The following is a 22,696-nucleotide window of genomic DNA, read 5'->3' as shown; positions in this document are numbered from 1 at the left end:
ATTACTAGACTCTAGAGATATTCCTATTCTCAATGAGCTTACATTCTAGTAGGGAGGGCAAACGATAGACATACAAAATTTCAGATTCTTTTAAGTGATACAAAGAAAATATAACAGTGTGTAACTGATGGTGGTGTTGGTGGCAATGGTGACTACTAATGAATGCCACAATATTCAGGGAATACCCACCTCTCTGAGGAGATGGATGACATTTGAGATGATGCAGTGGAGAACATTCCTAGTAGAAGCAATAAGTGTGAAGATCGTAAGAATCTCTGATGTGTTTGTGCACAAACCTGGTATGTTTTCCTGGACATAAGGCCACTTTGACCGGAGTTTAATGATTGAGAAAGAAGTTGAAGACGGATGAGATCAGAGAGGTAGGCAGGGGCCAGACTATATAGGGCGTTTTGGACCATGGCCAAGAGTTTGGGTTTTATAATCAAGGGAACGACATGACCCAATTTATTCTTTAGAAAAAACATTTTAGTTCAAGAGTTTCTTAATCTCAGCACTATTGACTTTTGGGATGGAATAATCCTTTGCTGAAGGGGGCTGCCTAGAGCGTTGTAGAATGTTTAGTAGTATCCCTGATCTCTACCCATTAGATACTGGTAACACCTTGCCTCCTCCGGTTGTGACAATCAAAAACGTCTCCAGACATTGCCAAATGTCTCCTGGGAGACAAAAATTACTGCTTTAACTGTACAAAAAATTTATTTAAATATTAGACCCTACACAGTGGAATGTTCACATTAGGGGAAGCATACTGGCCCCTATTTCACATGAACTCTGGTCCCTATAATGACCTTCAGAGTTGTTTCGTTGTTGCTAATTTTTTTTTTAAGATTATATTTTTAGGTAATCTCTACACCCAACAGGTTTTGAACTTAAACCCCAAGATCAAGAGTCACTTGCTCTTCCAACTGAGCCAGATAGGGGCACTTGTTTTTGTTAAGTTTATGTGGTTGAATACAAGTAAATTACATGCTCATGCTGGGACTCCGCTGTTCAATATACCACAGTGGACATCTAGATAAGGTCTATTTGGGCACAAAAAAGGGAGTAATTGCTTACCTAAGGGAAAGTAAGGAAAAGGATGAGGTCAGGAAGTTTCTTGAAGCAGGAAGGAGGCATGCGATCTTTGAATTGAATCTTAATAGATTAATAATTGTTAAAAGGCAGGTAGTATTTTCTAGGCAGAGGAAGTATGAGGAAGAGCTCTTTGATCCTAGAGGTACTGTGTGTCAGGAAGGAAGGACAAGTTGAAAGGATGAAGTGAGAAATGTGGTAGGGTCTGAACAGGCTATTGGATATTTGGGCTTATAGCTCAGGAAAATGGGCTGGAAGTAGATTTGAAAAATATCCTCTTAGGGTGATAGTTAAGGCAGAAGGAGAGGTGGGGATGAAATCATCATGGGAATAGTGTGGGACAAAGAAGAGTACAGACAGTCTGGGGCACCTGGGTGTCTCAGTCGGTATAAGTGCCCAACTCTTAGTTTTGGCTCAGGTCATGATCTCACAGTTCATGAGTTGGAGCCCTGTATCAGGCTCTGCACTGGTAACATAGAGTCTCTTTGGGATTCTCTCTCTGCTCCTTCCCTGTTTGTGTGCTCTCTCGCTCTCAAAATAAATATTAAGAAAAAAAAAAAAAAAGCAAGGACCGTCTTCTTAGGGAACACTTAAAATCTGGATGTCTATGTGGGCAGATTGGACAGAGAGGCCCATTATTTGTCAAGTAGGGAGACTGATAGGAACTGGGGAATGAATGCTGGATACCCAGAGTGTTGTGCAGTTTTGTTTAAATTTGGCAGTGACCTTCCTCAAGGACCTCACTTCACTGATGTTTTGGGGCTAAGTATATTTTGCTGTTCCCACTTAAAATTTAATTCACCCTATCCCACCCTTATGAGGAAGCTTTTGGGTAGAAAAGCCTGAAGAGTAGTAAGTTGATGGTGCTCAAACTTAAGGGTGCCCACCTGGAGGGCTTGTTAAACAAATTGCTGGGCTCTGCTCTTAAGAGTCTGATTCAGTAGATCTAAGGTGGAGCCCCAAATCTGCATTTCTAAGAAGTTTACTGCTACTGGTGTAGGGACCATACTTTGCGAACCACTGTGAAAGGTAACTGACTGGTTTTGCATCGGGAATAAACTTGCTTAATGAGTTTAAGATATTGGTCTGAGCCCTTGAAATCACCTCAAATGTTTAATGCGAGTATTTGTGTTAGATGTTAGGGCTCTAGTGTGAGGGTAGTCTAGAATCACCTAACAACCCATCTGGAGTTGTTTTGATTAATATATCTCGAGTTCTATCTAGACAGAATCCCCAATAAATATTAATTGATTTCATAGGGATCTAATAAAAGACACGGTCTTTATCCTTAGAAGGTCCCAGGGAGGACGGTATATCAGAAGAGGAGAGGCTGCACCTGGCCTCCCAGTCGCGGCCCTTCTCAGCCGCCCGTCACTGAAAAGGCTCCGGGATTCCTCAAAACTGCTGTGATTTGAGAAAGCGCCAATGGGATTGGGGATGGTCCTTGGGACCGAGAAAAGTGATAAAACCGGCTAGTCCACCTGAAGGGAGCGTCTCTTCCCGCAGGTGGAGCTGGGAGGCGCGGACTAAGCGAAAGCGCGAGCCAGGCTGAGCCGAAGCACCGCCCCTCCTGCTCCGGGGGCGTTCCCGGCCGCCGCAGCTCCCGTAACGGGCTGGGGCGGTGGCCGCTGCGCTCCGCCTTCCTGGCCCCGCCCCCGGCTCCATCTTGCTGGCGACCAGTGTTGGGCTGTAACGCTGCTCCCCGGGGTCAGGTGAGCGATGGCGCCCCCTACCCTTCCTGCCCCTGTCCCCTGGGTCACGTCGGTCAGGCCAGCTCTGGGGCTTGCCGTGCGGGAGGTGGCGGGGTCCCGCGTGTATCCCCGCGGTAGGGCTCGGTGGGGGTGCCTGTGGGCCTCCCGGGTGGCGGGCGTCTCGGCGTCTGTGTCTCCGGACCTGGGCTGACCGGTGGGGTGTTCGGGCGGAGGCGCTTTGGGGTGGGATAGGCTAGGCGGCCAGCCAGCCAGCCTGGCGGGAAGACGGGAGGACCTTTCACCGTCCTCTGTGCCACTCGGCTGTCCCGAGATTAGAGGGACTAGTGACACCCTGCACGCAGGCAGGTGACTACAGGTGGAGGGAGGGAAGCCAGAGGATGACCCTGCTGAAGCCACCTCAAGGAAGGCTGAGTAGGAAAGCCAGCGAGAAATACCGAAAGCTGTCTGGCTAGTGACTAGACTTTGCGGTGACACAGCAAATTTAGGGAAACTTGGGAAATTTGTACTGTGCTTAGTGAACTGTAGGACAGGGCCTACGCCTAAAATTGTACATTGGCTCGGGTTTATAATTCTTGGAAACTATTCTAGGAAATAGCTTTCCAGATTTGATTTCTATTCCCTGAACAGCATCAAGTATGCTGATTAATAGCCCGTCCTGAGCCAACACTTCCCATACATAGGGAGATGGCTGATGTCCACCATAAAGTGACAAACGAAAAGTCGTTCAACCTTTAAACTCGCGAGTATCTTCTATCAGGTGGGGAGCTGATCTGATAAAGTAATCTGTCCTAATTAGAGCTTCATGAGTCACCTTTCAGGCAGGTAAGGAGTCTCAAGCACTAGATCGGTGGAAGAGAGAATTTTAGCTACTTCAAACTTAAGCTGCTTTTTATTCCTCACTGGTGATGGCTGCCTACCTTGTCCAGGAAGTCATGGTTGGCCATGACTCTAGTTCTATATCCAGTGGCCCTTGCTGACTGATTTAATTAGTCCTTCCCGACCAAGAGGCAGGTTTTGGAAAATTGTAGTATCTCCTGTTGGCCATCTTCATTTGCCCTTCCTGTTCTGTATTTGTTTCACAAATCTGCAACAGCTGCCTCTTGTGTTCCTGGGCTTGATGCCATCTTGAGACTCCTGTAGTGAGACCCACCCCTTTTTGTAGCTGACTCACTGGGTGGAGATGGTCTGGAGAACCAAGAATGATTTCTAGTCTTTTAAAAGTAGTTGCTGATGGAGAATGATAAAAAGGAAGTAAGAACTCTTGTTTACCATTCCTTGGGCAAAATGAGTAATTTGTTGAGTCACCATAGGGTTTAAGTTTTTACAGAAGCTTTTTAAATCTAGCTTTTGAATAGATGATACATGCACGACTCCAAAAGGGGTAAAGGTACGTTGAAAATTAAGTTTCCATGGGCGCCTAGGTGGCTCAGTCAGTTAAGTGACTGACTCTTTTTTTTTTTTTAAATGTGTATTTACTTTGAGAGAGAGACCCAGAGTGCGAGTGGGGGAGGGGCAGAGAGAGAGAGAGAGAGAGAAGGAGACAGAATCTGAAGCAGGCTCCAGGCTCTGAGCTGTCAGCACAGAGCCTGACACAGGGCTCAGACTCATAAACCATGAGATCGTGGCCTGAGCTAAAGTCAGACACCCAACCAACTGAGCCACCCAGGTGCTCCTGTCTGACTCTTGATTTGGCTTAGGCCATCATCTGAAGGTTTGTGAGTTCGAGCTCCGAGTCAGGTTCTCTTGGGATTCTCTCTCTCTGCCCTTCCCCTGCTTTCGTGCACGCTCTCGCAAAATAAGTACTAAAAAAGAAAAATAATGTAGAAATGGGATTTTGTCACTGGGACAGTTCTTGAGATTTAGAAATTTAAGTTACTTATGTAGTCTTTGTTACTGTAACTACTTGTTGCCTTTAAAATTATTAATTTTCTCATAAACTATTATCAGATTTTTCCCCCTTTCTTTTGACACTGACCTCTTTTGCCCTTGGTCCATCTGATTATTTCTAAGATGCTGTTGTCCCTCTTTTACTCCTTATACCAACCATACTCCTGTTCCTATTTTTACAACTGGGTCTTTGGATTCCAAATGATTATTTTAGAACTGACTGGATCAATCTTCTTATTATCTTTATTATTGTAACTTTGACTCAATATATGCCTATTCATTCTCAATTTGGTGTTTTTAGCTTCTTGTGCTTATGTTATAAAGAACACTACAATAACTTAAATTTATTATCTCATTTTCCTGTACTGTGTATTCACTTTATTTATTTTTAATGTTTGTTCATTTTAGAGCACACGAGCAGGGGAGGGGCAGAGGGGGGAAGTGAAGAGGATCTGAAGCAGGATCTGAGCTGAGAGCAGTGAGCCCAATTCGGGGCTTGAACTCACGAACTGTGAGATCATAACCTGACCCAAAGTTGGCTGCTCAACTAGCTGAGCCACTCAGGTGCCCCAATATACTGTGTACTCAAAAGGCAGGATACTTTTCTCCCTCATCTTTCTATCAGCACCTAGGACAGTACTTATTACATAATGGGATTTCATTATGTTGAATTGGATTTGATTAGGGTCTTGATGTAAAAGAAATGGATAATCGTTTACAGCCATAATGGGGAGAAGAGCCAAAACACATTGAAAAGTGTGCAAATTATTTGGTAGATCCAGAAATACCAAAATATTCTGGTACCAAAATATGATTCAGAGACCAGCAGCATCAGTATCACCTGAAAAGCCTAGTTAGAAATGCAGAATCTTGGGGCGCCTGGGTGGCTCAGTCAGTTAAGCGTCCGACTTCGGCTCAGGTCATGATCTCGCGGTTTGTGAGTTCAAGCCCTGCGTCGGGCTCTGTGCTGACAGCTCAGAGCCTGGAGCCTGTTTCCGATTCTGTGTCTCCCTCTCTCTCTCTGACCCTCCCCCGTTCATGCTCTGTCTGTCTCTGTCTCAAAAACAAATAAAAACGTTAAAAAAAAAAAAAATTAAAAAAAAAAAAGAAATGCAGAATCTCATGCCCCATCTCAGAACTACTGAAACAGAGTCTGCATTTTAACAAGATCCTCAGGTCATTTACATACATAATGAAGTTTAAGAAGTACTACTTTATCTTGTACATTGTTCAAAGAAGGGAGAGATTAGAGGCACCTGGGTGGCTCAGTTGGTTGAGTGTCTGACTTTGGCTCAGGTCATGATCTCATGGCTCTTGAGTTTAAGCTCCACATCAGGCTGTGTGCTGGCAGCTCAGCGCCTGGAGCCTTCTTCAGATTCTGTGTCTCCCTCTCTGCCCCTCTCTTACTTGCACTCTGTCTCAAAAAATAAATACACATTAAAAAAAGGGACAGAAGATTTGAGCTGGATAAGTCAGGAAAGGTGAGCGAACCCAGGCATGAGGGCCAAGTCATTTAATAACAGTGGCTTAACCAAAGGCACATTGGGAATGGTTTAAGTGGTAGAGATGTCTCATTGGAGGTTAGGTATTGTTAAGAGATAAAATGAATAGATAAATTAGAGCCAGTACTAAGGAGAACTGAATTTCAGGCCTATACATTTTCGTGTGATACTCTAGCAGTAGTCTTTGAGGAGGTTTGACCTGAAGAGTGATATGCTGAAAGAGGAGCATTTTAGGAAAATTCATCTAGTGATGGTGCCCGGGAAATTATAACTGTGAGAGTATATGCAAGATAAATAGAAAAGTAATTTTACTAAAATAGGCATCAATGATGAAAACCTGGTGTAAGGATATGGCCATGAGAATAGAAATGATGGGTAGAATAGGAGAGGCATTGCAAAGGAAAAAAAGAAAAGTGTTGGGTTACTTACTGTACTTAGTAATAGGTAATTTAAGTAGTGGTAGTAGTGACAGATACAGGATTTTTTCCCAAGTTTTTATTTATTTATTTATTTTTCTTTTTCCAAGTTTTTATTTAAATTCCAGCTAATCAACGTATAGTGCAATATTAATTTCAGGTGTAGAATTTAGAGATTCATCACAGTACCTGGTGCTCATCACAAGTGCCCTCTGCAGTACCCATCACCTATTTAACCCATCCATCCACTCAACTCCCCTCCAGTAACCATCAGTTTGTTCTCTATAGGTAAGATATTTTCTTGGTTAGGTATGGGATATTAGGATTGATCTGGTGGAGAATGATGAATATTTAATTCCAGACCAATACCGAAGGCCTCTTAACTGGCCTCTTAGTCTATGTTTCATTGTGTTTTGATGATTGTCTATCTTAAATTATATACTATCTTTTGCCTTGCATATGACATTTCTGTTCAGCTTCCCTACCAATGTATCATCACCATTTTATTTATTTATTTATTTATTTATTTATTTATTTATTTATTTATTTAAAGTTTATTTATTTTGAGAGCAAGGAGGGGCAGAGATAGGGGAAGAGAGAGAATCCCAGGCAGGCTCCATGCTGTCAGAGCAGAGCCCGATGCAAGGCTCGAACTCACAAACTATAAGATCATGACCTTAGCCCAAAGCAAGAGTTGGATGCTTAACCGACTGTGCCACCCAGGTGCCCCTATCCATCACCGTTTAAAACTTAGTTTAAACCTTTGGTAATTCTGTTAGTCTCCAATCTTAGTACAGTGTTTTATGGTAGATGCTAAATAAATGATTTTATATAGATGTATTTGCCAGGTATATTATTATATTTGACCAATAGTTTTTTAGATATAAATAAATATTTATTTATTTATTTTGGGTGGGGGGAGCACAAGTGGGGGAGGGGCAGAGAGAGAGAGAGAGAGACAGAAAATCCCAAGCAGGCTTCGAGCTGTCACCACAGAGCCCGGTGTGGGGCTCGAGCTCAAGAACTCTGAGATCATGACCTGAACCGAAACCAAGAGTCAGATGCTTAACTGACTGAGCCATCCAGGCACCCCTAGATATTTTTTTAAGAAGGAAATCTTGCAATTTGTGACAACATGAATGAATCTTTTTTTTTTTTTAAGATTATTTATTTATTTAGAGAGAGAAAGAAAGCTTGTGCATGCACATGAGTGGGGGAGTGGCAGAGGGAGAGGGAGACAGAGAATCCCAAGCACCTTCCTCACTGTCAGTGCAGAGCCCGACATGGGGTTTAATCCCACACACTGTGGGATCATGACCTGAGCTGAAAGCAAGAGTCAGATGCTTATGGTTAAGTCACCCATGTGCCCCAGTTTTTTAGATATGATCAGGCTATGAAATGGTATTGTTTTGAATATTTGTTTTCCCCTTATTTATTTGCATTTCTTTTAGGTTGGTAGTGTTTTCTTCAATTGCAAAAGGTACTTACACTATACATATATACGTATATATTTGTGGTTTTTGGGTTCACGTTGGCTGCATTTGTTTTACATGAGTGGTCTTTAAAATTTTTTTTAAATGTTTATTTATTTTTGAGAGAGAGAGAGAGAGAGCGCTAGTGGGGGAGGGACAGAGAGAGAGGGAGACACAGAATCTGAAGCATGCTCCAGGCTCTGAGCTGTCAGTACAGCCTGACGTGGGGCTTGAACTCACGAACCGTGAGATCATGACCTGAGCCGAAGTTGGAGGCTTAACTGACTGAGCCACCCAGGTACCCCTACATGAACGGTCTTCTAAAAAAACCAAAAACTTTATTATGGAAAAATTTTAAATGCACAACTGGACAGAAGAGTGTATTGAATATCCACATACTTGTATAAATAATCAACTTATCTAGTTTCATCTATACTCCTGCATAACCCTTTTATATGATTTTGAAGTGATTCCCAGACATATTTTGTCTATAAATATTCAGTGTATATCTCTAAAAAAGCAGATGCTTTACAAAAATCATAATACCATTATCAGACCTAAAGATGTAATAATTTCTTAACATCATCAGATTTTCAAGTTATTGTTTGCATTTCCAAATAGAAATGAGTTCCTTTTGAAGAAAATAACTTTCAAACTCTCTGGTGCAGACTGCAGTTTGCAAAAGATATTTCCCCTGTCATGTTTGCTGATCAGAATACTATCAAATCTTGATTACCATATATTATCAGAGAATAGGTAATGTATGATTGCCTCTTTAATCCCAGATTGGCTGCATTCTGCCACCCCACCTTATTTTCTTTTCCCCCAATTAGAGAATGTATACTAATTTTAAAATTAGTCTAAGTCTTGGGTGCCCGGGTGGCTCAGTTGGTTAAGCATCTGACTTTGACTCAGGTCATGATCTCATAGTTTATTAGTTTGAGCCCCACATTGGGCTGTCCGCTATCAGCTCAGAGCCAGCTTCAGATTCTCTGTCCCCCTCTGTCTCTGCCCCTCTCCCACTCTTATCTCTTTCTCTCTCTCAAAAATAACCGTTAAAAGACAAAATTAGTCTAATAAAATTGGATAAATAAATATATTGGCAAATATTGGCAAAATATGTAGAGAGATACTTACACAAGGCTATTCGTTGTAGCACTGTTTGTAAAAGACTAGAAACAACTCAGATGTTTGCTATTAAGTAAACTATGGAAAGTCCACAAAGTGGAATACTATGTAGTTGTAAAAAGGAATGAAGACTATCTATATACTGCTATGAGTGGTCTCTTTAATAAAAGAAAAAAGCCAAGTGAAGAAACAGTGTATGTATTGGCTAAATTTTATCTAAGAAAGGAATGGGGATATAAATATATACATATCAGCTTAAAAAACACAATAGATGTATAAGCCATAAAAATAATGGTTACATATAGGACGAGGGAATGAGCAGGGATAGAAGCTAATATCTTTCTGAATATATCTTGTTTTATTGATTTGACTTGGGACCAAGAAAATATTTTATGCAATTATAAACTGAAACTTAAAAAAAATTTTTTTTTTTTTTTGGATAGGCTCCATACCCACTGTGGGGCTTGAATGATCGGCCCTGAGGTCAAGAGTGGCATGCTCTACTGACTGAGCCAGCCAGGTGCCCCCAAAGTAATCTTTAAAAATTAAAAGCACAGTGAAACAGGTGGACCAAATAGGTATCACATTGGTAGCCTAACTCTATAGGAATCATTTTAACTATCTTTAAAACACAGTAATTTGACTGTGCATTCATAGTGGGGTGTATCCCAGTGTAATGCTCTGATGTGTTTCCCCTAAAGATGACAGTATTTGGAGGTGAGGCCTTTGGGAAGTGCTAATGTAATGAAGGCAGAGCCCTTATGAATGGGATTAATGCCGTATAAATGAGGCTCCAGAAGGATCCCTTCCCCTTCTGCCACGTCAGGACATAGGGAGGAAGCACCAGCTATGAACCAGGAAGAGGGCCCTCACCAGAGAATTTGATCATGTTGGTGGTTTGATCTTTGACTTCCAGCCCCTGGAATGTAAGCAATAAAATTTCAGGTGTTTTGTTATAGCAGCCCATATGGACTAAGACACCCAGAGACACCCCCACCCCAAATTGCAAAAAAAAAAATTTTTAAGTTTATTTTGAGAGAGGGAGAAAGACGTGTGCACAAGCGGGGAGGTGGGGGGCAGAGAGAAGCAGAAACAGAATCGCAAGCAGGCTCCATGCCATCAGTGCAGAGCCCTATGCAGGGCTCGAACTCAGTGAACTGTGAGATCATGACCTGAGCTGAGATCAGGAGTCAGACACTTAACCGACTGTACCACCCAGGTGCCCTGCAAAAAAGAATTTTAATTGTTTTTAGCAATCATGTTGTAGCAATATGGGTATTTGTATTAATTTCCTGTGGCTGCTGAAAGCCAAAAGTCCTAAATCAGTGTCTCTGGGCTGAAGTCAAGGTGTTAGTAAGGTTGCACTCTCCAGGAGGCTCTAGGGAAGAATCTATTCCTTGCCTCTTCCAGTTTCTGATGGCTGCCAGTGTTTTCCAGTATCTGCCTCCATAGTCACATTGCCTTCCCTTCTGCTCAATTCCCTCTGCCTCCTTTTTACAAGGATACATATTATTACATTTAGGGCCCACCTAGATACTCTAGATAATTTAATTTATCTAGGTGGTCTGTAATTTAATCACATCATTTTTGCAAGATAAGGTGATACTCAAAATCCAGGAATATCTATTGGAAAGCAGTTATTCAGCATACTAGTTATTATTATTCTGAAACTCTTATGAGTTTATATAGAATTTATACAGTAGGATAAAGTAGGTAGTATGTTAATGTCATTAGGAACTAAGAAGTTCAGTGTAAGGGAAAATATATATATATAATGTTAAATTAAAAACCCTATTATTCTAAAATTGAACTGGAAATATCAATATGAATGTTTTGTTTTTTTTAAATATTACCCTGTCCCATACTGAAAAGGCGTAGAGAAACAATGATCAACTACTAGCAATAAACATTGCTAGTACTCCGGTTGTAATTTCTAAACATCAGTCATTTACCATGAAAACTGATCAGGGCTCCTTGGAGAGTAGACTAGGTCTGAGGCAAGAAAAATACAAAATGAGCCTGGAATATCATGTGATATAAAATGGCAAGGAAGTTACCCAAAATGTCTGGGAGATTGTGTCAAAACAATGTGTCAGGCAATATTAAAGGCTTCCCTTAGGGGCTTGGGTGCCTCAGTCAGTTAAGCATCTGACTCTTGATCTCAGCTCAGGTTTTGATCTCAGGGTCGTGAGTTCAAGTCCCATGTTGGGATCTGTGCTGGGTGTGGTGCCTACTTGAAAAAAAAAAAAAAAAAGCTCTGCTTGGCCAAAGATGGGAGAAATTGAACATTAATAAGAATAATAGCTGCAATGGATTGAAATATATCAGATATGTTTATGTTCTTGAATTCATATTGATACTTCAAAATTTATTAGTCATCTTATTATGCTATGGAACCAATTCATTTTGAAAACTGGTAAATGAAGAGAAAAAGTACAGTCTATATAACTATTTCAGGAAAACCATACAGTTGCTAAAGGGAAATTTCTTGATTCCAGATAATTAATGAAGAAAAAATGATAGAATTAGATCCACACATTGATTATCAGCCACAAAAAAGAGGGACATCTGATCATTAGGTGTTTCCTGACAGAAACAAAACAGTATTTTTGAGTATTTGTGCCAAAAAAGGAATCTGAATCTGATCAAGCTTCTAGATCTGACTATAAATTTTTAGGAAATAACTTTTAAAGATTATTATGGAGAATCAGTTGGCAAATCCAGATAGAGGGATATTTCAGGACAAATTCTCTGGTTCCTTCAACAAATAAACTGCACTGAAAAAAAATGAGAGAGGAGGCTTATAGACTAGAGACATTTAAGAGACACACCAAGTCACTAGAATATATGGACCATAGTTCTATACTGATTTGAACAGCCAAATTGTAAAAAATATTTTGAGATATTTGGGCAAATTTGAACACTGGATACTTGATGATATTAGAAAATTATTAAATTTTTAAGATACAATATTGGTAAATGACTATGGTTTAAAAGAGTCCTTCTCTTTTTACAGATAGTATATTGACATACTTGTGAGTAAAGGGATATGTTTGGGGATTTGCTTTAAATGATCTAGGAAGGATAGTGGTTGGGGTACAAATGAACTAGGATTACCTGTGACTTGACAGTTGTTGAAACTGAACATGAAGTTATGTGAACATTATATTAGGTTGAGCCACAAGAAATTTGTATGTTAAAACGGTTGAATTTCATTAATGCCACGTAGTTCAATCTAACACTGTTCTTTCTAAAATCTTTCAGGTTTTCTATAATAAACAAGTACAAAATAAAAAGCAATAAATATTTAAAAGATAATTGGAAATTTGAACACTGACACATTGATATTATGGTTATATTTTTAAAATAGTCCTGTTAAGAAAAAATGTTTTTAGAAATATATACTGAAGTATGTATAGGCTAAAACGGTAGAATGTCTGGGATTTGCTTCAAAATAATCCAGTGGAGTGATGGGGAATGAATGAGTGTATTGAAAAAACAAAATTGGCCGTGAATTCGTAATTACTAGAGCTGAGTGTTGAGTCTTTGGGGTTTCTTATACTCTTTACTTTTAAGTTTGAAACTTAATCAAAAGTTTATAAAAAAGGTGTGTGTGGATATGAATGTTAACTCTTAACCATTGTTTCCCATAATGTTATATCACCAAATAAAGGGATTTCTATGGCATTTGGAAAGCATTTATTTTAATCTTTACATTTTAATGTTACCTTCTCTTTGTGGCCAGAAACTATTGCAAGTTTTCCACATATGGAAGTGATATAAAATAGATTTAAGTGAAAAATTAATTGGCTTATAGATATTCCATAAATATTCCATAAATAATAGTGCTGGTAGTATTAAGATATGACAAAAATTGTATGGGGAGGATGAAGTTGGAACATTTACTATGCTATGCTGACTCCGTTGGTATGAATGGGGAGATGAAAAAGTATTTTATAAACTTTGCTTATACCTCTAATATTCACATGTTGAATGCCTGACAGACTCTTGAAAGAAGATAGATTTTGTATAAAACCCTTGATGATATGTATCTTCTAAGGACTTAACCCTTATAAAAAATTACAGAGGACATTTTTTATTGTTACAGAATGTCATACCCAGGCTATCCCCCAACAGGCTACCCACCTTTCCCTGGATATCCTGTAAGTATTGCCACTTATAATAGTAAAATAGCTCATGTACTTGGAACAGGTGTTGTATAGGACTAGCCCATGACAGATCTTACACATATGCCAGAACAGGGGTCATAAACTCAGTTGCCCAGAGATACCGAGTAGAAATAGTGTGTGAAGGCAGGAGGTGGGAGGGAACGAGAATGTACTTGCCTCATTTATGGAAAGCCAGCAGCTACTCAGCTTCAGCCCAATGTCGCCATGCTGCAATGCAGACTCAATGTTGCTAGATATTCCATTTCTTCAAGTAAAGCCAGAAATACGGATTTGATGTGAAATTGCCCCAATTTTTTAAAATGGGAAATTAATTTTTTTTAATGTTAAATGTTGTATGGCCAATAAAATATGTATGTAAGCTAAATCCATCCCATGAGTCACTGGTTTTTAACCTTTGTATTAGAAGGTTTAAAATAATTAAGGGCTTGACTCAGAGATAAATTGCAGTGGATTAGAGGTCCCTGTATTTGCAGTTCTGACACTTTTAGTATTTGGAGTACATTTTTTAAATGTGCTACTAAGTTCTGCCTTGTTGATGTCTATACTATGAGGACTAAACTCCTAGCTGAGGCATTTAAGTAAGAATTATGCATTTCAGTTTTATATTCATAAATGTATAGGGCTTCTTTCTAACAATGGGAGAATAGAGAGGTCTATGCAGATTAATGTTAATGTAAGTATCCTTATGTAAAATGAATAAATTTTTTTTTTCAACGTTTATTTATTTTTGGGACAGAGAGAGACAGAGCATGAACGGGGGAGGGGCAGAGAGAGAGGGAGACACAGAATCGGAAACAGGCTCCAGGCTCCGAGCCATCAGCCCAGAGCCCGACGCGGGGCTCGAACTCACAGACCGCGAGGTCGTGACCTGGCTGAAGTCGGACGCTCAACCGACTGCGCCACCCAGGCGCCCCTGTAAAATGAATATATAGCTCTCCTGAATTTATCATAGGAGAGAAGAGAATTATGAATATGTTCCTAGGTCCCTGTATACTCAACTGGACTCTGGTTACCATTTCAGTTATTATAGACTAATTTCTGAAACAGACAACCCCAACATCCAAGTGACTTAACACAATAAAAACTTGTTTTCTTTAGTCTCCTAGAAGTCAGTGGCAGGTGGGTGGTGGGGTGGGGTATCAAGGAGGCTTTATTCCATGTAGTCTTTCAGGTTACTAGGCTCCTTCCACATGTTGGCTTTATCATCCTCTAGTGTCTTGGATTCCTCCACTGGATTCTCTGCTTCCAGCTGGCAGATAAAGGGAAAGAGGAAGAGAGAGTGTGTAGGATTGAGCAGGAGGTTTTTAGGGGCCAGATTGGAAGTGGTGTACATCACTTCTGTCTCTGTTCATTCACCAGTGTTCAGTCATATGGTCCTACTTTAACTGCAAAGGGGTCTGGGAAAGGTAGTCTAGTTTTGTGGCCAGGCGAGAAAGTTTAGTGAACGTGTAACAATCTCTGCCACTCTTAGACATTTTCTAGTCTGAACTGGGCTCCAAATGTCACACCCCATGGTAACTCAGGTCACTTTTTTGTTCCTACTATGTAACAGGTCCAGGTGTGTCGCCAGAGAGCCAGGAATTCTCTTTAGGGTAGAGAGCTATACGTCTTTCTAATATTTCCAGGTATTAGGAAAATGAAGGAACTAATGAGCTTTGATAGTTTTTCCTGAAGCCTTGAGGTTTCTGAAGAGTCTAGTTCTTACTCCCAAATAGAGAAACAGATCCCTCTTGCCCGACACAGGTAGAATTGAATGTAACTGAGTTCTGAAAAGCAAGTGTTTTGACAAACTAGCATACAGGTAAACTAGTACAAGATACCAAGACTTTTAATGTGACTTTTACTATGTAAAAGAAAATTTAGACCTTAACAGTTATTTCAGTTTGTTTGTTTGTTTGTTTGTTTGTTTTGGTCACATTCATATGAAAAGTTTTCTGGTTTGTCAGCCTGCAGGTCAGGAGTCAACTTTTCCCCCTCCGGGTCAGTATCCTTATCCTACTGGCTTTCCTCCAGTGGGAGGAGGTGCCTACCCACCAGCCCCAAGTAGTGGCTACCCAGGAGCTGGAGGCTACCCTGCCACTGCAGGCTATCCAACCCCTGGAGGCTATCCTGGTGCCCCACCACCAGGGGGAGCTCCATCCTATCCTGGAGGTGAGTAGTGGGTTGTGGCATTAGTGATGATTTGGGATTGCTGTATCATTTTTCCTTCTCTCTCTACCTCTACCTCTCTCTCTCTCTCTCTCTCATCCATTTCATTCTTGCTTGTTTTATATGAGGTCAGAGATGCTCTTAGCCTACTCTCTACCAAAGACCATAAACCTAGCTGGCAAGATAAAGGTTCTTGGGGGCATGAAAGCTGGAAACATTCTCAAAAATTCTGTTGTGAAAAGAATTAGAATAAATCTCATGGTAATAAAGGACCAATATATAGCAGTTTACTTGATTATTTGTAATCTTAAGAATTGATTATGATATTTCACTTAGCATAATTGTGACCTTTAGGACAGCTTTGTCTGAAGGCCAAAAAGCTTAGCATTTTTGTTACTATAAGTTATTTAGTAAGGTGAATGAAGTTAAAATTTTTTAATTTGTTTCATAACGGAAAAGAGTTGATAAGTTGAATTTAGACCAAAAGAGACTGCTGTTATAGCATTAATTGCATATTTTTTCCACTTTTCTTAGTGGATATTAGTAGATATTTTCCTAAAGTTTACTCTTCAATCATGAGAACTGTCACTGTATTTATTCTTTTATTCTAGTTCCTCCAGGCCAAGGGTTTGGAGCCCCCCCACCAGGTGGAGCAGGCTTTTCCAGCTATCCACAGCCACCCTCACAGTCTTACGGTGGTGGTCTACCACAGGTCCCACTACCTGGTAGGTACCAGAGAAAAACAATAGTGTGCTACTTAAAATTTTCAGTTGCCACTGAGAGAACTTAGTTATGTTTGGGATAGTCTTTAGTAAACTTTATACTAAGTACTTTTATAATTTTTTTTTTTTTTAATTTTAGCGTTCATGAGTGGGGGGATGGGGCAGAGAGAGAAAGAGAGAAATTATTTATTTATTTATTTATTTATTTATTTATTTTAATTTTAATTTTTTCAACGTTTATTTATTTTTGGGACAGAGAGAGAGCATGAACGGGGGAGGGGCAGAGAGAGAGGGAGACACAGAATCGGAAACAGGCTCCAGGCTCTGAGCCATCAGCCCAGAGCCTGACGCGGGGCTCGAACTCCCGGACCGCGAGATCGTGACCTGGCTGAAGTTGGACGCTTAACCGACTGCGCCACCCAGGCGCCCCAAGAAATAATTTAAAATACATGGTTTCATTTGCAACTACGTGGCTGAAACTAGAGGGTATTATGCTAAGCCAAATTAGAGAAAGACAAATACATGACTTCATTCATATGAAGACTTTAAGATACAAAACAGATGAACGTAAGGGAAGGGAAGGGAAGCAAAAATATTATAAAAACAGGGAGGGGGACAAAACATGAGAGACTCTTAAATATGGAGAACAAACAGAGGGTTGCTGGAGGGGTTGTGGGGGGGTGTTGGGCTAAATGAGTAAGGGGAATTAAGGAATTTACTCCTGAAATCATTGTGCACTATATGCTAACTAACTTGGATGTAAATTTAAAAACTAAATTAAATAAAATGGTAAAAAATAAATAAAATGAAATGCATGATTTCATGAAATGCATTAATTTGATGGAAAAGTTTAATCAGTAAGATGGAAATAAGGACCCACTTTTTGAGTTACAAAAAATCTGTTCCAAAGCCAAAAAACCAAAACCTTCAGGAGCTTCCCAGCTCACACCTATACCACTCCTAAACCCTCAGAACTATGCCCTGGCATCCTTTCTAGATGGAATCAGAATTTAGTTTGGTTCAAGTATTTAAAAAAAAAAAAAAAAAAAGGTATTATTTGTTAGGAAACTGTGTAGGACGTGGAATATTTTAAAAGGTTCCTGTGACCAAAGTTGGTTTTAGGTTTAGTGAATTATAATCTTAAAAAATTACCCTACTGAATAACATGGTGTGAATGTTCTCATGTTTCTATATTCATAATAGTCAATGCTGTTTTGAAAAGTTAAATCCTATGAGATCTGTTTACTGTACTTTTTTTTTTTTTTTTTAAACATGTAGGTGGCTTTCCTGGAGGACAGATGCCTTCTCAATATCCTGGAGGACAAGGTCCTTACCCAAGTCAGGTATTTCTGCTCCTATTTTTTTTTTTTTTTTAATTTTTTTTTTTTCAACGTTTATTTATTTTTGGGACAGAGAGAGACAGAGCATGAACGGGGAAGGGGCAGAGAGAGAGAGGGAGACACAGAATTGGAAACAGGCTCCAGGCTCTGAGCCATCAGCCCAGAGCCTGACGCGGGGCTCGAACTCACGGACCGCGAGATCGTGACCTGGCTGAAGTCGGACGTTTAACCGACTGCGCCACCCAGGCGCCCCTCTGCTCCTATTTTTAAATTTAGTCCAATTTAATTGGATAACGCCAAAGAAGGGCACCACTGCTTTGCTGACATTTCCCTGGAGCAGAGGATATGGTCTGTTATAGTCACTTAAGATTCTGCTCTTTGCGTCTGGTAGACTTGATGCTGTCTTTGGTCCATCTGCTTTAAGTGGTGTCCTGATGACTTTAATAAGACAAGCATAGGTCCCTTCTCACAGGTGATGATACTCCTAACTTTTTCTTTTTTTTTTTTTTTTTAATTTTTTTTTCAACGTTTATTTATTTTTGGGACAGAGAGAGACAGAGCATGAATGGGGGAGGGGCAGAGAGAGAGGGAGACACAGAATCGGAAACAGGCTCCAGGCTCTGAGCCATCAGCCCAGAGCCTGACGCGGGGCTCGAACTCACGGACCGCGAGATCGTGACCTGGCCGAAGTCGGACGCTTAACCGACTGCGCCACCCAGGCGCCCCTCCTAACTTTTTCACAGAGATTCATTTGGGTTCTTGGCATTGGTTTTAGTTCTTCCCTCACTGGTAGTTAACAAATATGAACTTGAGTGACTGAGTAATTGCTGTTTTGGGCAGTTTTTGATAAAGTGTGGTTTTGTTTTCTATTTTTACCTTTATAACTTTCCACTCTTTTTTCAGATCAATACAGAATCTTTTCCTTCCTATCCTGTTTTCTCTCCTGTTTCTTTGGATTATAACACTGAAGTGAGTAAGGTTTTCTAGTGTTTACTAATTACTGTATGTGCCTGTATGTACCTTCTTTACTTTCTGATTTCTCGTGTATTTGTCTCTCACACCTTCCTCAAGGATTCCACTGTATCTGTCTTACCATTATGTCCCTGTAGTGCTTGGTAGGGCTTTAACCATAGTAGTCAATTAATATTTGTTGAATTGATTTCTCAATAGCCCTAGGTCTCCTATGTATCAAATGTTTGTCTCATCTCTGTATAGCCCCTTATTTTAATATTAAGTTTAATTTTATATTTTATGCAAGTTATAAGGAACACAAGCAGTATGCTTTTATGCTTATCTTTAGCTTGATTTTCTTATTTATTTCCATCCTCTTTAATCATAAAGATCTAGCATTACCAAGCTTTTTTAAAGCTGAGATGGGAGAGGGATTAAAGTATTGAAAGAGAAACACTTTAGCTATTTTCTGGCTTACTTTCTTGATTTGAGGAATTTGAGTTCCAGATTAAGAAATTTGTCCAAGACCACACACCTAGTAAAAGACTAAGCTGAGACTAGCTCTAGTTCTTCTGACTCTCAGACTAATGGTCTCCCTGTTACATAGTGCTGCTTTGCTGGTACTATAAATGATATTCCTTCAAAGCACATAGGGAATTGCCTTCAATCTTTTTTTTTATTGTTGAAGTTGATTGTTAATCATATTATATATCTATAGTTATTTTAATCATGTATGAGAATTTTGATTTTATTTTAGCTTAAGCATGCACATAGTTTGAGAGACATGGATTTTATGACTAAGTATAAAAAAAGATTTTCATGTCATTTGCAACTACGTGGATGGAACTAGAGGGTATTGTGCTAAGTGAAATTAGTCAGAGAAAGACAAATATACGACTTCACTCATATGAGGACTTTAAGATACAGAACAGATGAACATAAGGAAGGGAAGCAAAAATAATATAATAACAAGGAGAGGGACAAAAACAAGAGACTTAAATATAGGGAACAAACAGAGGATTGCTGGAGGGGTTGTGGGAGGGGAATGGGCTAAATGGGTAGAGGGCATTAAGGAATCTACTCCTGAGATCATGGTTGTACTGTACGCTAACTAACTTGGCTGTAAAGTAAAAAAAAAAAAAAAAAAGTTAAAAATTTTTCAAACCTAAAACACTAAAAATGAAATATACATACACATGCAACTCATGTGTAACAATTACTACCTTAAGATAGAACTAAAACCAATAAGTGGAACTTAACAGAGTGGTAAATTTTGGAAGATCTTTTAGATGGAAATGGAACAGGCTCCCTTGAGAGGAGTAAGCTTCCTATCACTGAAAGTCCTCTGGTGGATGGTGTGTGTGAGTATATAATGTGTGTAGGAAGATGAAAATTTTTGTCTTGGTTGGGCATTTGGGACAGGTGACTTCCCTGATTGACTCAATTTTGTTTTCCAGTAGGAAGGTTGGTATCAAATGGGTGTCAAAGGGTAGAACTTTTGATTGCAGTGTGGGATTTGTTGTGCTGAGAAATCTTCCCTAGTTTGAGTTTTGACCTCTGGAACATGGACCCTGATATCTTTTAATTCAATATAGTGCCTGGAAGATGACAGTATTTTTGATAAAGATTCATTACAAACTTACACTTTCAACAAAGAATGAAACAAACCCATTTTTTCCTAAAGATGAAAAATGAGTAGTTTTTGTTTGTTTTTTAAGAAAGAAGAGATGGGACGCCTGGGTGGCTCAGTTGGTTGAGTGTCCAACTTCAGCTCAGGTCATGATCTCACCGTCAGTGAGTTCGAGCCCGGCATCAGGCTCTGTGCTGACAGCTCAGAGCCTGGAGCCTGCTTTGGATTCTCTCTCTCTCTCTCTCTCTCTCTCTCTCTCTCTCTCTCTCTGCCTTTCCCCAACTCATTCTGTGTTCTCTCTGTCTCTCAAAAATGAATAAACATTTAAAAAATCAAAAAAGAAGAGGATGACAGATGAGGATCATCAAATCATAGATTTTGAGGATTAGTTTCTCTTACTGTCTAGTACAGTTTGTAAACAAAGGCTTTTGCCCTACTTAGGATTTTAATGAAGGAAACCTTAGTTTCTCGGTACCATAAAGCTCATGTAAAGCTACAAGTAGAATTTTTTTTTTAAACCACTATACAAATATTTGTCATTTGTTAGTTCTCTGCTTACATTCTTGGCTTAGAAGGAAGCTTCATAGTGCAGGATGGTTGTTAGAAGAAAACATTGGTGTGAGAGTATTGGTAAGTGGGAGAAATTATTGACCCTAAAAATGTTTAGGCCTAAAAGATGGTCTGGTTCTCTTCTCCCCATTTACTTTGCCCTGCAGTTGCTGGCATATTGCTGTATTCAATGGGTATAAATAACATTAAATGCAGTTTCAGTTGCCTAAAAAGCAATTGAATCATTTTACATTTTGGAGTGGTGCTGAATGCATCTTTAAATGATATTTTAGAGATAATGGGTTAAATAAATATATTATTAAAATTCAGTTAAAAGAATGTAGCGGGATATCATCTCACTTCATCCCATCTCTCTTAAGCCCTGATTTGAATAGTTTAAGAAAACTATTGAAGGGGTACCTGGGTGGCTCATTCGGTTAAGTGTCTGACTCTTGATTGAGGCTCAGGTCATGATGTCATGATTTGTGATACTGAGTCTCCCATTAGGCTCTGCGTTGACAGCACAGAACCTGCTTGGGATTCATTCTCTCTCTCTCTCTCTCTCTCTCTCTCTCTCTCTCTCTCTCTGTCTCCCTCACACTCACACACACACTGCTTCTCTCTCTCTCAAAATAAATAAACATTAAAAGAAAAAAGAAAACTATTGTTTCCTAGCTGTATATTTTAAAATTTGTTTAAATTTTGAAATAATTTCGGACTTACAAAAAAGTTATAAAAATTATAGAATTCCTGAATAGCCTTTACCCAGGTCCTCCAGTGTTAACTTCTTATATAAACACAACAAAATGATCAAAATCAGGAAATGACATTGATGTAATACTATTACCCAAACTACAGATCTTATTCAAGTGTTACCAATTATCCCATTAATGTCCGTTTCTGGTTCAGGATCAAATCCAGGATGAAACATTGCATTTGTTGTCATGTCTCTTAAGTTTACTTGTTTTTTTAATATTAATTTTGATTTGATTTCATTTGTTTTAGTAATCTCTATGCCCAGTGTGGTGCTCGAACTCACAACCCTGAGATCAAGAATCACATGCTCTACCGACTGAGCCAGTCAGGCACCTCTCTTAAGTTTCCTTTAACTTGACACAATTCTTCAGTCTTTTTTGTTTATGACCTTGACACTTTTGAAGAGTACTACCAGTTATTTTGAGAAAATTCCTTAGTTTGGGTTTGTCTGATACTTCCTCATGATTAAATTCAGGTTTGGCCATTTTGACAGGAGTACCACAGAAATGGTCTTGGATCTCCAGTGCATTATTGTATCAGGAGGCACTTATTGTTGACTTATTCTGTTATTGGCAATGATTAATTTTGATCACTTGTGTTTGCCAGGTGCAAACTATGTAAATATCTTGGTTCTCATCGCACTTTTACTCACTAATTTTAGCATCCATTGATGATTCTCTCTGGAAACAGTTATTACTGTGGGATATGTCATAGTGATTTTTAAGTTTCCCCATAGATTTGTATTTTTATTTTTTATTTAATTTTTTAAAATTTATTTATTTATTTAGAGAGAGAACATAAGCAGGGGAGGGGCAGAGAAAGAGGGAGAGAGAGAATCCTAAGCCGTCTCCGTGCCATCAGTACAGAGCTCGACACAGGGCTCAAACCCACGAAACCATTAGATCATGACCTGAGCCAAAATCAAGAGTCAGACACTCAACTGACTAGGCCACCCAGGTGCCCCAATTTGTATTTTTAAAGTATAGTCCCTGTTTTGCCTTCTGGTTTATTTCCTATATAATCTATGAAGAATATTCTACCTCCCAGAATCTCTAATCATTGCTTACTTTCATTTTGTGCTTTTCTTACTACAAAATGTTTTATTTCATGTTTTTTAATGTTTATTTTTGAGAGACAGACCATGAGTAGGAGAGGGGCAGAGACGGGGGTGGACAGAGGATCCAAAGAGGGCTCTGTGCTG

The 22,696-nt window shown here is 39.5% G+C and overlaps 1 protein-coding gene across 6 annotated transcripts in view; it reads left to right on the top strand.

Moving 5' to 3' along the window:
• LOC124506907 (annexin A7) overlaps window positions 1-22,696 on the top strand; it is a 50,959-nt gene that overhangs the window by 16,393 nt on the left and 11,870 nt on the right. For 2 of the 6 annotated variants that reach the window (XM_047072953.1, XM_047072956.1), the window contains 4 exons: window positions 13,318-13,372; window positions 15,346-15,550; window positions 16,159-16,272; window positions 17,548-17,612. In XM_047072953.1, the coding sequence (XP_046928909.1) occupies window positions 13,318-13,372; window positions 15,346-15,550; window positions 16,159-16,272; window positions 17,548-17,612 (439 nt within the window). The other 4 variants (XM_047072958.1, XM_047072957.1, XM_047072955.1 and 1 more) reach the window with 4 other exon arrangements.

This window comes from Lynx rufus, unplaced genomic scaffold, assembly GCF_022079265.1.
Source record: "Lynx rufus isolate CCGP_SWC_20201006 ecotype Redwood Valley unplaced genomic scaffold, mLynRuf1.p SCAF_11, whole genome shotgun sequence".
NCBI classification, from domain to species: Eukaryota; Metazoa; Chordata; class Mammalia; order Carnivora; family Felidae; genus Lynx; species Lynx rufus.
The sequence above is the reverse complement of the archived record's forward strand: the minus strand, read 5'-3'. Positions and strand labels throughout refer to the sequence as shown.